The sequence below is a fragment of the Piliocolobus tephrosceles genome, chromosome 18 (assembly GCF_002776525.5).
Source record: "Piliocolobus tephrosceles isolate RC106 chromosome 18, ASM277652v3, whole genome shotgun sequence".
NCBI classification, from domain to species: domain Eukaryota; kingdom Metazoa; phylum Chordata; class Mammalia; order Primates; family Cercopithecidae; genus Piliocolobus; species Piliocolobus tephrosceles.
The window spans coordinates 33407465-33425177 of record NC_045451.1 but is presented as its reverse complement, the minus strand read 5'-3'; the positions used below and the strand labels follow the sequence as shown (position 1 = coordinate 33425177).

The following is a 17713-nucleotide window of genomic DNA, read 5'->3' as shown; positions in this document are numbered from 1 at the left end:
GGATGGATGGATGAGTAGGTGAGTAGATAGATGGGTGAAAGGGTGGATGAGTGCATGGATGGATGGATGGATGGATCGATGGATGAAAGGATGGATGGATGGATAGATGGATGGATGGATAGATGAATGAAAGAATGGATGGGTGGATGGATGGATGGATAGATAGATGAATGAAAGAATGGATGGGTACGTGGATGGATGGATGGATGGATGGATGGATGGATGGATGGATGAGTAGGTGAGTAGATAGATGGGTGAAAGGATGGATGAGTGCATGGATGGATAGATGGATGAGTAGGCAAGTAGACAGATGGATAAAAGGATGGATGAGTGGATGGAGGCGTAGGTGGTGGCCAATACAGACAAAGAATAGGTAAAATCAGTTCAATTTTGTGAAGGCTCAGGTTGACTTGTCACCAGTCAACACAATTAAAAATTATGAGCTCCAGCCGGACGGGGTACGCAGTGGCTCACGCCTGTAATCCCAGCACTTTGGCAGGCTGAGGCAGGCAAATCACGAGGTCAAGAGATGGAGACCATCCCGGCCAATGTGGTGAAAATCCCATCTCTACTAAAAATACAAAGATTAGCTGGTTGTGGTGGTGTGCGCCTATAGTCCTAGCTACTCAGGAGGCTGAGGCAGGAGAATCACTTGAACCCGGGAAGCGGAGGTTGCAGTGGGCCAAGGTCATGCTACTGTACTCCAGCCTGGTGACAGAGCAAGACTCCGTCTCAAAAAAAAAAAAAAAAAAAAAATTATGAGCTCCAACCAGCAAAACAAGAATTAGCTACTGTGGGAGATTAAAATCATTCTGTAAAGGAGAGAGCACAGATCCAGGACTCTCCAGCACCTTCCATTTCCACTTAGGCCTGCTGTCTGTCTGGGTTGTGCAAGTCACTTAACTACTGAGCCCCAGTTTCTCTACCAATTAAGCAGATATGATAATACCTGTGGCCTTTCCCTGTCTCCACAGGAGTGTCATGAGGGTAAATGGAATGGTGCATACAAAGCGTGTTGAAATCTTCAGGGAAGATATATGTTTATAAAGATATAAACATAATAACAGTAATAACACCTTACATTTGAATCAGGCTTTGCACTTATCAAAGCTCTTTCACATACATTATCTCAATTGACTCTCCAAACAATCCTAGGCAGATGCTATCCATGTTCTCAGGTGAGGAAGCTGAGATGCAGAGTGATTAAGTGGCATGCCAGGGGCTAGTCTTAGTGTGTAGCAGGTCTTCCGACTCCAAGCCTGATGCCCATTGTTGATGATAGCCTTTCTTGGATAGATTATCTACTTCCCTGCCTCCCTGAACAGAGACCCAGACATAATTGGCCCTTTTCTTGATGACTCGTCATTACCATGGGCACAGTTCCTGGGCTGTCCTCCAGGTTTGGCTGTGGGTGCAGGTCCAGGCCCTGCAGAGGCACAGGGTGGATGGGCCGACTGTCCTGGAGGCAATCCTGACATGTAGGTGGCAACCATCCTAGACCCCTGAAGGTGTGGGTCTTCTGACTCTGCCTCATTCTTCCCCCGTCCCCTTTCTCTCCACTGTCAGCATGTGTGCCCATCTCTGTGGCTTCCTCTGCCACCGTGGCCTTTACCTGTCACTATCTTTTCTTCCTTGTTTCCCTCTCTCCTGCCCTACAATTCTTTCCACACCTTCAGCTTGTCTTCCCACAGCCCTGGCCTGTCCACTGGCCCAGCCAGCCAACCTGAGCTCCCTGGCTGGCTTTGTTCTCCAGCCTATCACAGACCTCTGCAAACCTCCAACTTTGGCTTTGGAGCTGAACTTTGGCTTTGGAGTGGCTGCTCCTGTGCCCAACTTTGGCCAAACCTCCAACTTTGGCTTTGGAGTGGCTGCTCCTGTGCCCACCTCCAGTCGCTACCAAAGGAAGGAGGCTCCTCCAGGCAGGGGCTGGGCTGAGCTTTTTCTGCAGCTGCATTAGGTGGCTTGGGTTTGCTCTCCCACAGTAGAAGGCTATGCTATGGGTGAGCTGAGGTGGTCAAGGTGGGCTGGCCAGCCCGCCTCGGATGGACACTGCACCCCTCACTAGCAAGGCAAGATGTTGGGATTGCCAGTGTTCATCCTTGCCTGTTCAGCGAGGCTGCCCCATGAGTACTCAGCACCCCCTTTCCCTCCCTGCAGGGTGGCATCCCAAGCTACCAGCCTGGTTACATCCTGGGCATGCCTTGGGCAGCCTGCCTGTGCCCATGGCCCTTCCCCCAGGGACTCCAGGAGACTCCCACCAGGCTGCCTTTCTCCCTGGCTGCTGTGGGGCCTCCCACAGCCACAGCCCGAATGGAGCACCTTGGCTTCTCCCTGAGGGAGGATATGATGGGTGTGCCCACAACAAGTCTCCGGCAGAGACAATAGGACAGGAATGCATTCGCTTCCGAACAAACACTGTGTGGGCTCGCACAATTGCCTTGGATTCTCGTCCAAGAAACACATTTCGCAGTTCGAGGGCACGGGAGGCTTGCCTGCCCCAGCCCGCCCACATCCCCATGAGTGCCAGAGACTCTGATGAGTGGACTGCTCCTCTCCCGACCCCAGGGCCTCTGACCCCCAGGTGGAGCAGCCTGGTCTCCTTCATGGATGTGGCTAGTCTTCCAGAGGTGACAGAAGAGGAGAGGGACAGTCCTGCTACACAGAAGGTGCCTGCTCCTCCCGATGCCTTTTTGTTTGTTTGTTTGTTTGTTTGTTTGTTTGTTTGTTTGTTTTTTAAGACAGAGTCTTACTCCGTCGCTCGGGCAGGAGTGCAGTAGTGAGATCTTGGCTCACTACAACCTCTGCCTCCTGGGTTCAAGCGACTCTCCTGCCTCAGCATCCCAAGTAGCTAGAATTACAGGAGTCTGCCACTATGCCTGGCAAATTTTTGTATTTTTCGTAGAGATGGGGTTTTGCCATGTTGTCCAGGCTGGTCTTGAACTCCTGGCCTCTAGTGATCCACCCACCTCAGCTTCCCAAAGTGCTAGGATTACAGGCTTGAGCCACCCCACCCAGCCTGCCTTTTTTTTTAACCATTTTTTATTGGTTAATAAATGCATACATATACATATACATATAACATTACATAAAGCTTACCATTTAAACCTGTTTTTTTTGAGACAGAGTTTCACTGTGTCACCAGGCTGGAGTGCAGTGGCACGATCTCAGCTCACTGCAACCTCCACCTCCCGCGTTCAAGCAATTCTCCTGCCTCAGCCTCCCGAGTAGCTGGGACTATAGGCCTGCACCACCACACCCAGCTAATTTTTGTATTTTTAATAGAGACGGGGTTTCACCATGTTGGCCGGGATGGTCTTGATCTCTTGACCTCGTGATCCGCCTGTCTCGACCTTCCAAAGTCAGGGATTACAGGCATGAGCCACCGCGCCTGGCCCATTTTAACCATTTTTAAGTGTGCACTTCTTTGGCATTAAGCACATTCACATTGGTGTGCGACCATCTCCACCGTCCATCTCCAGAACTGTTTCACCTCCCCAGATGAAACTCTGTCCCCATGAAACACTCCCCATCCTCCCTCCTCCTAGTTCCTGGCACCCACCATTCTGCTCCCTGTCTGTATGAATTTGACTACTCTAGGGACCTCATAGAAGCGGAATCACACAGTGTTTGTTCTTCTGTGCCTGACTTATTTCACTTAGCATAATGTCTTCGGGGTTCGTCCGTGTTGTGGCATGTGTCTGAATGGCCTTCTTTTTATAGGCTGGATGATATTCCCCTTGTATGGATTTCCACTTGTTTATTTACTCATCTTTCAATGAACACTTAGGTTGTTCCACCTCTTGGCTATTGTCAATAATGCTGCTGTGAACATGAGTGTACAAGTCACTGTTCAAGATGCCACTAATTTTTGAGACCTGTCTTTGAGCTAAGTGAGGCTGTTGTCTGCTGGAGATCCCAAATAGAACATACAGAAATGAGAGAGCTAGTTGGCCCCTCCATACCGGCAGGGATTCGTTTATCCCCAAAATAAGCTGTCTCTGAGGGGATCAGAGCCCTGAAGAAATGGGACATAGGACAGGTCATTTAGGCCAAGATGGAAAAGACTGGAAAGGTTCTTCCCTTGGGATGATACCCACCAAGGGCAAGTTCAGTAGGGATTTCTGGGCAGTCAGTGGTCACCCTGAAGCATGGGGAGATCAGGAGGGCGATGGCACTGACGGGGGCCCAGGGAGGAAGCCTGTGGAGTTGTGCCAAGGGCCCCCTGGAAGAGGCAGGCCAGACCCTTGTTATGCCACAGAGCAGCAGGTGGGGCCTTCAGCTGTGTGCCCTGTCCGAGGAGAGGTTGAGGGAACATCCTCCACCATCCCTTCACCCCAAAGGGTCTGAGAATCCATTCTCAAAAGCCAGCAACCAAGCAGGTGTGTGCGGGGAGGACAGGACACGGTCTGCAGCCACCACGGCCCTTCCTGTGCTCTCTGCGTTCCAGCAACTGGGAGGGACAAGTAAGATGAGAAACTCCTTCCCTGACTTCCTTGAGAAAACCCAGCAGGCCGTTTGCAAGAGGGCCTCTCGCACAATGTGATTTTTGGCTTCGTGCAGACTTTCCCAAACAACCCAGAGAAAGATAAGGTTGGAAGGGAGGCTCTGGGGGTGAAAACCCGTCCCCAGCTCTGCCTTAGGGCCCTGGGCAGTCTGTCCTCTGTCCTGGCAGGAGTTGCAGTAGTAGGGGGAGCAGGGGCAGTGGCCCCAGGAGCCTGCCTGCGGGGAGTTTGGGCGTGCCCAGGGAAGAAGGCACGGGAAGGGGAAGTCACAAAGATAGGAGAAGGGAAGAGAAAGAGCAGGGAGACTGCGGAACCGCTCTGCAGGCCCAAGCAGCCCCATCACGGAAAGTGGAAGACACGCAGGCTGTGGGCTGCAGAAGAGATGAGGAGGAGATTCTTGATTGTCAGGGCAAAGTGCTCACTGTCAACACCCTTGAGACTCCGGGAGCCTTCCATGCAGCCGTGTCAGCGTCTCCCTCTCTCCTCAGAGGGAGACACAGCCACATTGAGAGCCTCTAGTGCCTGGCAGGCCCTGGCTCTTCTTGAAATTTCTCATATTATTACTTCGCTTGTCCCTAAACCTCAGAACTTGGCAGGCCCAGGCGAGGGACGACAGCCCCTTGAGAAGCTGGTCTCAGGACACACCATGGCCCCAGGCGCACCTCCCTCCCTGGGAGAAGCATTGACTGAGCAGCCTCACTGTGTCAGCCAGCGACACCCGCCTGTGGCTGCGTCCCCAACCGCCCTCCCTTCCTCCCCGTCAGCTCCCGGGTTCTGCCTCTTCCCCACCCAGGGCCACCACCCACTCTGTCTGGAGTTTCATTCCCACCAGATACTTACCTTCCCCCTTTCTTGTGACTTCTACCAGCAATTTTTATTTTAAGGGTTTTTTTCCTGCTAAGCACCCTGGGGAAGCATATGAGGGAAATTTGCTGTAAAGAAAGAAGCTCCCGACTAGGCAGGGTGGTTCATGCCTATAATTTACCCAGCACTTTGGAAGGCCAAGGTGGGAGGATCACTTGAGCTCAGGAGTTCAAAACCAGCCTGGGCAACATAGTGGGACCTCATCTCTAGTAAAAAAATTTTCAAAAATTAGCCAGGCATGGTGGTGCACCCCTGCTCCCAGTTACTTGGGAGGTTGAGGCCACAGTGAGCTATGATTGTACCACTGCACTATATACCCTGGGGGACAGAGTGAGACCCTGTCTTAAAAAAAAAAAAAAAAATCCAGCAAGACCACACAGAATTCTCCTAATGTTAGTCCCCATCTTCCCTGCTGAGTAAGTGTGGTTAAGCCCAGCTTTCCCTCCGATCCTGGTCCCAGCCAGTCACAGGACTCTCCCAGGCCCTGAACCGGCCCCTCGCAGTTGGATGTTGGACCCCATGACTCAGGTAGGCTTGCTGCAGGATGAGTCACAACCCCCACCTCCAACTTTTTCCAGAACCCACTTCCTGGTCTTCATCCTGGTCTCCTGGATCCTCTAGATGAACGAGACCCTTGCCTATGGCCCAAGAAGGTCCCCCAGGCACTGACTGGTGGAAGCCTCCCTTGGCTCTCCTTGGGGATCCGCAGACCCCAGTGCAGGAGAGGGGTCACTGCCCCAGAGTGGCCCACATGGGCATACTGGAACTACTTAACCAGTCCCCTTGTTGGGGGAGGTCCAGGTTACTTTCAATCTTTTGCTCCAGTAATAGTATAGCAACTAGTGTACACGTGTTGTATGGCATGTGTGTGGTTATATGTGTGGGATAAATTCCTAGAAGTAATATTGCTGGGTCAGAGGGTGTGGACACTTCTATTATTGATGATTATCACCAAATTGCCATCTATAGAGTGACACCAGCTTGTATTTCTACAAGCACTCGATGTTTGCAGACACATCAATAATAATTCTGTGCCATGTCCCTTCTGGTGAGAGGGGTATGGGGAAGGGGTAGGTATCCACATGCCCCTCACTCTCATCTTTTCAAAGGTTTGTGCATCAGAGGGCCTTGCAAGCAGTCTCTGTGGGTGAGCACTTTCCTTTTCTCTCGCAGACTCTCAGCTGTGCGAGTTTTCTCTCTGCCTCCCAAAGCATGTTTCTTAGCAAATATTTTCCAACTTGTACCAGATGTTGGGGAGAGCCGTGGACCGACGTCGCCCTACCCTCATGGAGCTTGCCTTCTAGAGCAGGGAGACGGGCAATAGGCAAACAAGTACATAATATGTCAGGGGCCGCAGAAAGGGGTGAGCTGGGAGGTAAGTGGGGGATGGTGGCTGCTCAGGGAAGGCCTATCTGTCCTGGGGATGTTTGGGCAGGGCCCTGCATAGGATGAGAAAGTGAGGTCTGTGGATCTGTGGTGGCCATGAATTTCCAGCGACAAGTATGCAGAGGCCCAGAGTTGGAAATGTGTGGGTGGGATGCGAGACCCCGAGAGTCCTCAGTGCCTGTCAAGTGTGCAGCCCACACTGTTCCCTCCCCTGGGTTGACCCTTGCTCTCCACCTGCTCATCATTTGAGCAGTTGAAGGCCCACCTCGGCTCATTCATCCCAAAATGATTTCTTTTCTATGTGTCTGCTGCAAACCCAGTTCTCAGGCCAGTTCCGACCCAGTTACCGAGGAGAATGAGGTCTGGTCCCTGAAAATGGCTCTGGCCAGTCAAGCACTCCTGCAGCCCTGGAACCTGCACACGAGTTTCCTGCCGTGGGTCCTCAGCTCCTGTGGTGCATGCTGTAGGTCCTGCTGTGGGGCCCCTCAGCTGGGTGGATGGATGCAACATGACAGGAGACAGGAAGAATTAAGGATGTGCAGAATGTGGATTTTGAGCCAGCAACGTGACCAGTCCCCAGGGTTGGCTGGGTGTGCTTTTGCCTCTCCTTCTTGACTATATCATGCCCAGATCAAAACTTTGGCTCCAGCTCTCAGTGAGTAAATGAGGATGTGCCCTCAAAATGCCATCTTGTACCCTCTTCTCACCCTCTACCCTTCCTTTTAAAAATGCAAAAAAGATACACGTAAATCATGTTGACCAACAGTTCACGAATCCCCACTGTTGCCAGAGGCATTGAGTGGGGTTAAAGGGCAGCAAAGATGAATTTGGCACTGTCCCTGCCTTCAAGAAGCTGACAGTTCACCCCGGAAAATGTCTTCACTTGTGTGGAATGTGCATGGGGGCGGAAAGCAGGAGTGCCTGAGAGTGAGAAGAAGGGAGGGCAGGGTCTGGGGTGGTCAGGAAGGGTCCGAAGAACAGCTGGGAAGTGACCCAGCCTTGAAGGATGGAGAGAAGATGGACAGCCCCAAAGATATAAAATCATTTGGAGTCTAAACACCAGCTATGAAGTGCAGCCCTTGAACCCGCATGGGAAGAAGTCATGGAAACCCATGGCTTTAGCCAAAGAGGAGCCTGAAGTAGAAATGATTCTCCCTGGCCCCAAGCTCTCACCTTCTCCATCCACTCTGGAGGCAAATGTGTGCAGGCCTGACCCCTCTTGCTCTTTGCTCCCACTGCTGCCCTAGGCCACACTGCCACCATGCCTGGTCAGGTCCCTCAATGTCCACCCCTCCCTCCTACAGCAGGCAGAATGGTCCCCTTAAGACATAAACCAGGCCAAGCATGGTGGCTCTCACCTATAATCTCAATGCTTTGGGAGGCCGAGGCAGGAGGATCACTTGAGGCCAGGAGTTCAAGATCAGCCTGGGCAACAGAGAGAGACCCTATCTCTACAAAAAATAAAAAAATAAGCGGGGCATGATGGCCTGCACCTGTGGTCCCATTGACACAGGAGGCTGAGGACAGAGGATTGCTTGAGCCTAAGAGTTTGAGGTTACAGTGAGCTGTGTTAGAGCCACTACACTTCAACCTAGGCAACAGAGCAAGACTCTGTCTCTAAAATAAAAACATAAGACCCCCTCACAGGGCCCCTCACACTGCTCAGAGTAAAACCCAGAGTCTTGCCTAATGGGCCCTGGGCCTGCTGCCTCCCTGACCTCTTCTCCTAAGTCTCTCCCACGTGCTCTTCACCCTGACACTGGCCTCCTCCATGGGCCATGAGCTCACCCACCCCAAGCCTTCTGCCGGGACCATGCTAACTGGACTTCATGGCCTGGCTTCCTGGCACCCTTGGCCACTACACCAGTATTCCTGACACCCTTACCCAACATCACTTTTTTTTTTTTTCCTTTGAGACAGAGTCTTGCTCTGTCGTCCAGGCTGAAGTGCAGTGGCGTGATCTCGGCTCACAGCAATCTCCGCCTCCCACCCTGGACTCAAATGATTCTCCTGCCTGAGTCTCCCGAGCAGCTGGGGCTACAGGCACCCGCCACTACGCCTGGCTAATTTTTGTATTTTCAGCAGAGATGGGGTTTCACCATGTTGGCCAGGCTGGTCTCAAACTCCCAACCACATGATCCGCCCCCCCGACCTCGTGATCCGCCCACCTCGGCCTCCCACAGTGCTGGGACTACAGGCGTGAGCCACCGCACCCAGCCCACTTTTTAAAAAAGTGTTATCATGAATAATATTTTTGATTGATAGGTCATAATTGTATGCATTGTTGCAGTACGATGTGATGTTTTGATATATGGATACAATGTGGAGTGATCCAACTACACTCATTGACATATTCATCACCTCACAAGTGCTGCTTTGCATCACAGCCTTACCGCCATCTGATAGAGATGTTTATTGGTTTGTTTTCTGCATTTCCACCACCCTGGAGCTGCATTTCCACCGCCCTGGAGCAGGGCCTGGTCTGTCTTGTTCTCTGCAGTGAACGGTGCTGGTCTGGCACAGGCGCTCGGCAGATACTTGTGACTTTGTCTTTTGTTTTGGTAGATCTGTGCTGCTTTCAAAGTGCCACCTCAGCATATCTCTACAGTGTGATCAAGGAGCCCTGGCATCTGGAACAGGACTGTGTTGAGATCAGAGAGACCCAGTCTGTAGTCTGATTGATCTCTACTGACTTTGAGGTTATGGAAGTTGTAGGAAGGTTGTTCTTATGGTTTAGACAGCATGTAGTATGTTTTCATTCATTCCACATTCCACTCCATATTTGAGTACCTACTAAACATAGTTGAAGGATTTCTGTAGATGGAATGTGCCAAAATGCTTCTCCATAAAAGCAGCGAATCACCTTTGCGTGAATTGAGTTAGATGTTGGTTACTGGGCTCCCTTGAGTTGTGGGTTAGGAGTTAACTGTGGCCTGACCTGGATCCCCGTGACCAGGTGATGCTCTCGAGTTTGCCAGCAACAGAACTGTCTCTGCCTCCAACATTTCCTAAGCAGGAGAGTAGCATGGGCCGTGGCATGCTAGGAAGATCACTCTGGCCAGTTGTGTACAAGATAAATTGCAGGGGAAGGAAGTGGGGACCAGGATGACGCATCGGGAAGCGGTACAATCCCCCATGAGGGAAGCAACAAAACTTCACCTTTGAGTAAAGCCAGGGACCTGGAAAAGTGGGACGAAAATGTCCTGGAGACGTTTTAGAGGAAAACTACCAGAACCTGGTACCTTCTTGGTTATGGATGGGAAGGAGAGAGGAAAATGACTGAGGTTTTGAGCTGGAGGTAACAGGGAGCTGCTTTGAGGCAAAGATGATAAAGCCATAGTGTCATCCAGCAAGTGAAGCCCAATGAGTGTGGGAAGGTTCGTGCAGACGAGTTAGATGTGGGGTGCTTGAGAGTCGGGATGATCGACATGGCAGGAGGGGATGGCACTGAGAGGAGCAGACGCTTGACGATGACTATTTGGGGAGGAAAATATTGGAGGAATGCCTGTTTTAGGAACTGAGAGGAAAAGCATTAGCCAGCGAAGGGGGCTGTGGAAGGAGTGGTCCGTGGGGCTTGGTGAGCTTCTTGGAAGCCATGCCCAGAGAAGGTCTCAAGCACTTGGCATCAGCACACCAGTGCTGCTGGGGGTTCGAGAGAGAGAGAGTGAATCAGAAAACCGAGACACAGCAAGCATTGGTGAGGCTGAGGAGAAACCAGATCCCTCATGCATTGCTAGTGAGAGTGCAAAATGGTGGGGCCATTGTGGAAAACAGTCTTGCAGATACTCAAAAAGCTGAACATAGAGTTACCACGTGACCCAGAAATTCTATTCCTATGTAATATCCGGGAGAATTGAAAACATGCATCCAGGTAAAGCCTGGTACGTGAAGGCTCATGGCAGGACTATTCCTAATGGCTGAAAGCTGGAAACAACCCAAATGTCCATTAACAGATGAATGGGTAAACAAACTGTGACGTATCCTTACAATGCAATATTAAGGAATTAGGTACTGGTACATGCTACATGAATGAACCCTGAAAACCTTAAGTGAAAGAAGTCAATCACAAAAGGCCACATAGTGTGTGATTCCATGTCTATAAAATGTCCAGCATGGGCAACTCCATAGAGACATAGAATCGGGGGGCGTCACCAGGCCCTGGAGTGAGGAGGAAGAGGGAATGGCTGCTAATGAGTATGGGTTTGTCTGGGGAGTGATGAAAATGTCCAGTACTTAAATAGTGGTGATAGTTGCACAATTCTGAGGATATCCTAAAAAGCACTGAATTATGTACTTTAAAATGGTGTATTTTGTGTTACGTGAATGATATCTCAATTTAAAAGAGACAGAGAGATTAAGAGAACGAGCCAGGCAGGTCAGGGGAAGCATGGACTGTAGCGTGGCCGGACTGAGCGCTGAGCAGCCCAGCCATGGCCTTAGTTAGGAGACAGTTCCAGCCCCTGAGTAAGTCCACAGATTCGTGGTTTGGAAAGTCTGCAGCGCGGGGCCAGTGGAGAAGAGGACTTTGACTCCTGGACTTCCTCCTGTGGCCAGGGCCCAGGGGCGCCTGAGCCAGTGGCTCAACCTCCTCACCATACAGGAGTTACCAATTATATGTCTCTAAGCTAATTGCATTTCCCTGAGGACTTCTGCTGCCCAGTTGTTAACAGTGGATGACGCCAGTGCACTCACTGCTGCCGGCTTTCTCTTCAATGGCCTCTTAAATCTTGGTGTTCAGAACTGGCCCAGGGGCTCCACGTCGCACCATCACACTGACCTCCAGCTGCTCAAACCCTGTCGGAGAAATCACTGCCACCCGGCGCAACTGACTTTCCGCTCTCTGACTTTTGTGGGCTCTCACTCTAGCCTGAACCTTGGAGTTGTTTGTTACAGGCTGCATCAGGGCTGGGGCTGCAGGGAGCTATAGGGGCTAGCAGCTGGCATGTCTCCTTCAGTGGCGCTCTCTGCCCCTCTCTTCCACAGCTCTTGCAATCTCAGGATGTGAAGGAAGATGCTGTCCTTTGCTGCTCTATGGAGGTAAGCGGTGGGACTTCCTCAGCCTCAGAGCTGGTGCATCTCTCATGCCTTAACAGTTCTAGGGGCCCAAGTGTTGTTGGAGGCATTTACAGCTCCAGGGGAAGGTAGGGGGGTGGCTTCAGGAGTGGGCATGGACTTCTGCATCCAGAATTATCCACCCCAAGCCAGAGTGAACACTGATGGTGACAGCAGCTCACCCCTGACTGAAGGGAGAGAGAAGTGATTCCCTAGAAAGAGGGGTGGCATTGCCTACTTCCCTGTCCCCCCAAGACCCCCTGTGCCCCAGCTCAGGCAGGCCACACAAATGACTTAAGAAGCTCCTAATGACCTCTGCCCCCACATATCTCCCTTTGCTTTGCTAACGCTTGGCAATCCAGGGCTGGCACAGCCCATCTGAAAGCACCCCTCCTAAGAGGTGCCACTCCTGTCCCTAAGCTGTGGCCCCAGCTCATGGAAACTTCCTCTGGGCTCTCCCTTCAGAGCCTGGCTTTGGCCCAGTCCCTGGGCAGATTTTGCCCTCTGCAGATGATCCAGAGTCACCCAGAGTGGGATGCAGGCAGGAGCGGGGTTTCCAGACAAGGACCTGGGCCTGACAGCTGTCTTGAGCATACTCAGGTGGCTTCCGCCTGGCTGCAAAGGCCTCAACTGAGGAGTTCAGAGGCCAGAAGCACTGGGAGCTCGATGGCAGCCTTGGGTCTGTGGGACTCAGTTTGTTTGCTGGGCTCCAGCTGGGCACCCTACAAGGGGTTTGGGATTGGGGGGGATTAAGGAGAAGGAGAAACCCTGGTCCTTGCCCTCAGGCAGCTTCCAGTCTGGTTAGGAATAGCTCTCACACAGAGAGTGGATAGAATAAATGTAAGTATAGAGACATCCCTGAAAAGTCAGGGGAGAGAGGTCAGGGAGGGGAAGGCTCAGGGTGTTAAGGGAGGCTTTGCGAAGAAGGCAGAGCTTAGAAAAATGGATGGGACAAGGCTGGGAACAGAGATGGGGACTGAGATTGTATAGAGAGGGCCTGGGGGGCACTGGCCAGGGGTGTGCTGGTCCAGGAAGAGGGGCTCCTTCTTCCCAGTGGGCTTTTCAAGATTATCTAGGGTTCTCCTGAGGGCCTTCTTCCCCAGTTTGTATTTCTCTCCCCCACTTCCTGTCACAAGCATGAGCAGAGGTCACTTCTGGGGGCTGGGAGGTGGGATCAGGATCAGGACAAAAGGAGAGAGAGAGAAACAGGAGGCATCACCCTTGCTCTCAAGTTCCAATGGACACATGTAATAATGACTAAGCTCATTTCCAGGGAGACGCCCTAGCAAGTGAAAATGATCACAGGGCCCCCTGATCGCCAAGGGCACAGATCATGGAGCCATTTGAGGGTGCGGGTGTAGTCAGGGAAGGCTTCCTGGAAGAGGGAGGCTCTTGGGTAAAAGGGACAAGAGGCATGTTCTTGGTGACGGCTCTTTCAGCCCTGGGCAGTAGGCAATATCCTGATCTCTCTGGATCTTGCTGGCAGATTGGTTGGTAAATGTGGGATCTCACCCTTGGCTACTCCACCTTCCACTCTCCCTGTCCTTCCAGCCGTGGCACAGGGGCCTGGGCCTGTATGTCCCTGAGACAACCCAGCTATTTCCTATCCCTGACCCCAGCCCACCTAATCAGGGTGGCCAGTGGGCCATTGTGGGGCCTGAGTCCATCCTAACCCCACATCTCTGTCCGCAGCTGCAGAGTACAGGCCGGCTGCTGGAGGAACAGCTGCCTGAGATGATGACAGAGCTCCTGGCCAGTGCGCGGGACAAGATGCTGTGCCCCTCTGAGTCCATGCTGACCCGGTCGCTGCTCCTAGAGGTCATCGAGCTCCATGCTAACAGCTGGAACCCTCTGACGCCCCCCATCACGCAGTACTACAACAGAACCATCCAGAAACTGACAGCCTGACAGCCAGGGGGCCTGGCGGGCGGCCCGCGGGCAGCTGGGGCCCTGGTGCACAGGGCCAGATGGACAGGCGGGAGGACAGGGGTGGCCCTGGCGGGAGAAAGAAATGGGGAGGAGGGCAGGCAGAGTCGGTGGCCAGTCTGGAGCCAGACGGGGAAGGGAGAAAATCCCTGAGAGGAGTGCCCCCGCACAAGCCCCCGGCCCGAGCATGCAAGCTCACACCAATAAGGGAAGCATGTTTCTTTTTCCTGGTGGCCCTGGTCCTCCCCTTCCTCACTCCCGCCTCTCCCCTCCCCATCAGAGCCATCCCCCACAGAGCTTTGTGTGAGGGATCTCATCGCTGTGACTCCTCGGAGACCTTGGCAGCCTTGCACACTGGGGCACCGCTTGGGTCAGAAAGGACCTCGGAAGGCTGAAAAAGTGGGTCGGAGACGGGCTCGCATTGTTCCCGCATGCTGTCAGCCGCAGTCGCCAACTGGCAGCAGGCGACGTGTAGCAGATGTCCGGGAGGACAAAGGCAGGCACGGTCCCCACCAGCCGCCCGTAATTGACGGCCTTTGTCAGCCATGGCAGAGCTGGCGCTCCACCTCCCATCTCTGAGTCCTCCTCACTGCAGCCCCCCAGCCTCAGGCCTAGGGGGTCAGGCGCAGGAGGGGAGATGGAGTTTGCAGTTCCATTTGCACTCTTTTGTTTATTGTGTTTTATTTTTCAAAAGTCGGTTGCTTTGAAGTCTCTTCGGTCAATGAAAATGCCTGCGACGTGATCACACAGTCAGCACTGTTGAGGAACCCCGGATTAGTGGGAGATCAAACCCAGCCCCCTCTAGAAGGATTCTAGCCACAGACAGCTTGCCAGTAGCCAATTAGGGTAATTGGAAACTTCTGCCCCGGCGGGGGTCCCCGCTGGAATCCTGTGTTTCTCGCCACTGGCTTCTAGCGCCTGTTTTCTCAAAGAGCTGATACTGTCACCACTGGGACCAAGTTAAACCTGGTCCTGGCCCCAGGGGCCTTTTGGCAAACAGGGCACAGAACGAGACTAGCAAATTAAAACTAAAATTCTAGATGGTGTCTCGCGCTCCACATGCAGGTCTTACTGGGGAAAAGAACGGGAGTGGGGGCTCCCCAGGACTCGACTTTAGCTAATGCGCTGTGTCCCTGCCCCAGCTCGGACCTAGAAGCCCAGCCCGGACCTAGAAACCCAGCCTTCCCCCAGCTCTTGGGAAAGGGGTGAATTCACTGAGTCATGAGAGGGACAGTCAGGTGACCAGCGGGGTCACCAGATGGAGCTTCCCAGCCGGGAAACAAGGCTGGGGTTTCTTGGCAGGCCCTCATCCTGGGGAGCAGGCCCTGTTATTGACTAGAGAGGAAGGTGTGGGCTGGCCACATAGCTCCATCTCTGGGGGCTGGAGCACATACTTTGATGAGCCCCCCCCCCCGGAAATGACGTCAGAGCCTAGCCACTTCCTTATTTGCTCTTTTATTGAGGCCGGGCAGGCCCTGGGTCACATTGGAGGCCCCTCTTGGTCCACATTGGACTGGCCAGGAGGTGATAGGCAAGGGAGGTTCTCGTGATTGATTCTGAGTCTGAGAGTGGTGAGTGGGGAGAGGCTTCCCCAGTTCTCTCCAGCTCTCCCTGCAGCTGCGACCTGCCCTCTGGTCCCAGGTGTGGAGCCTGTGCCTGTCTCCAAAAATAGCCTGTTGGCGACAAGGTGTGGGGGGCACAAGTTTACCTGAAACAGGTCGGTGGTCTTTCCCAAGAAGCCCACGCCACTTCTGGTCCCTGGCCCCTGAACCCTGCCTTCTTCCTCCCTCCACAGTTTCTTCCCAGACTTTCTCAAGCTCCTCCTCACTGCCCTTCCTCCCCAGCCCAGCCTGGGGACACAGATGCGCAGGCGTAGGAGGCCTTGAGGGAGGAGCTGGCTGATGTGGGGCTGCTCAGGTTGGGCCCCGGGGCGAGCTTGCTGTCGTGGCCAGGCAGCCTCCACCTGTGCTTCAGCGGCCACTGCCTCCCTGAAGTGTGTGGGGTGCGTCCGCTAGGAGGAGGCAAGGCCCCCAAAGAGAGGCGAGACCTGGGAGTGGGAGCTCAGGTCAGGGAGCAGACAGGGGAGTGGGGTCTCCTAGACCCTATGGTGGGCTCAGAGCAAGCTTCATGCAGGACGCTCCGAAACACTGTGTGGAGGGGGCTGTGTTGTGGGCACCTTGGGGCCTGACACTCCTTCCTCCGAACGGGCTCCTTGGTGGTCTGGCCACAGGGGCAGCTCCCCCTTGGCTGTTAGGACCAGAGTGTGAAGAAGTGAAATATAAATATGTATACATATATAAATATATTTTTAATTACATGTCGTGTCACGGTGGCTCCAGACGTACTGTTTGCCTAGTTTATTCCACTGCTTGAAGCGCTTCCTAGCCATCCTGAACAACATTTTAAACTGTTTTTCTAAATGCAGGTTGCTGCTCCTTTTTCAGACATGGAAGGAAAAAACGTTAAGACTATTTTTTTTTTTTTTTTTTAAGAAACAACAGTCAAGCCTAAAATTTGAGACCCTGAGGCAGCTTCCCAAGGGAGACTACTGAGACAGGAACTGTAGGACAGAAGTGGACGCCCCACAGACCCCTGGCCCCCTCCCCAAGCCTCGTCCCCTCTCTGCGGCATGAGGAAGGCCACGTCCGAGTTAACCTCTGAATGTACGTGATGAGAGGCAGAGCTGGATATTGCATTTCTAAGGCTTGCGTTGCTTTCCCCTCGCCCGCGGTTCTTGGCGCATGGAAGAGGCGGTCCAGCCATCTGATGTTGATCCTGTCTCAGTCTCCCCACTGCCTGTCAGGATGAGTTAGTCATTGTTTTTCTCCGAGGCGGCCTGCTTGCCACAGCCCTGCTCCCCACGGCCTGGTGGCTTTGCCGAAGCTCTGGGACCGCAGCCCCAGCGAGGCTCCCAACCTCACCCGGACGAGGCCGGGAGCCCCGCCGCCGTCCCCGTCCCCGGGAGTGTGCACCCTCAGAGCCCGTTCTGTCTGTTCGTCCTTCCTTGACCAGTCTGTAAACCTTCACCGTTTGGGGATCGTCCTGTCCATTCATGTAAATGTAAATGTTGGCCGAGTCGGTATTTATTCTGATTTTTATCTTATTCTATTTTATTTTCTCCGAGGGATGAGGGTGGGGGGTGTGGGAATTGTACCACGGATCAGGCCTGGGCAGCTGTAGGGGCGGGGGCCCAGACAGCCAGGCCGCCACCACAGCAGCCCCATGGGGTGCCCCAGACGCGGGCCTCCAAGAAGCCAAGTCCCAGTCTGTTTTCTGGCATCAGACGCCGCCCGTGTTCCTTGTCAGACAGACTCTCAGGCCCGCCCGGGGAGTCGTGTCCCTCAGCTGCAGGGCACTGTGTTGGGAAACTGTTGGCTGGGCCTTTGAGGACGCAGATCAGGAGAAAGACAACTCTCCTCTGTTCCGAACACTCGCATGGAAGGGCTGGCCACCTCCCTGAGCTGGCTGGGAGCGGGCGACAGGACCTACCTCCCCAGAGCAGGGGCCTGGGGCTTCCCGCCAAAGCTGCCGCGGAACCCCACTAACGCGACCACCCTCCCTCCGTCGGTGTGTCCTGCTTTCCAGCTGAACCCAAACTACAAGTGGGTTTAAAAAAATAAACACCACCGAAAACAAAATGCTCAGATTCTGTGCTCTTTGTGTGTTCAGCAAAAGAAATCTTTTCCCCAGGCTCATGTGCCTCAGCTGTACCAGCAGGGCCTCCAGGAGCTGGCCCAGGAGATGAGCTGAGGGGAAGATTCCCCACAGTGTAGCTGCTGTGAGCAGCAGGGGCAGGATCTGGGGCCTTAGCAAGAAGTTGGTCCAGGAGACGGTGGGTGAAGGAGACTTACGTCCCCCAAAACTGGGAACTCTGACCTATCCAAAGTGGTGCAATTAAGCCAGTCCTGGGTAAAATGGCTTTTGCACTAAAGGTTTGGTTTAACTGCCCCCACCCCCCCCCCCCCCCCCAACCAAACCTACCC

General features: G+C 53.3%; 1 protein-coding gene across 6 annotated transcripts in view; it reads left to right on the top strand.

Annotated features, from left to right (window-relative positions):
• Positions 1 to 17359, top strand: part of CTIF (cap binding complex dependent translation initiation factor) — a 336159-nt gene extending 318800 nt beyond the window's left edge. For 3 of the 6 annotated variants that reach the window (XM_023207583.1, XM_023207582.1, XM_023207580.1), the window contains 2 exons: positions 11736 to 11789; positions 13497 to 16047. In XM_023207583.1, the coding sequence (XP_023063351.1) occupies positions 11736 to 11789; positions 13497 to 13712 (270 nt within the window). In that variant the 3' untranslated portion in view covers positions 13713 to 16047. Of the gene's footprint in view, positions 1 to 11735; positions 11790 to 13496 lie in introns of all 6 variants that reach the window. The other 3 variants (XM_023207585.1, XM_023207584.1, XR_002730748.1) reach the window with 2 other exon arrangements.
• Positions 17360 to 17713: the final 354 nt, after the last annotated feature.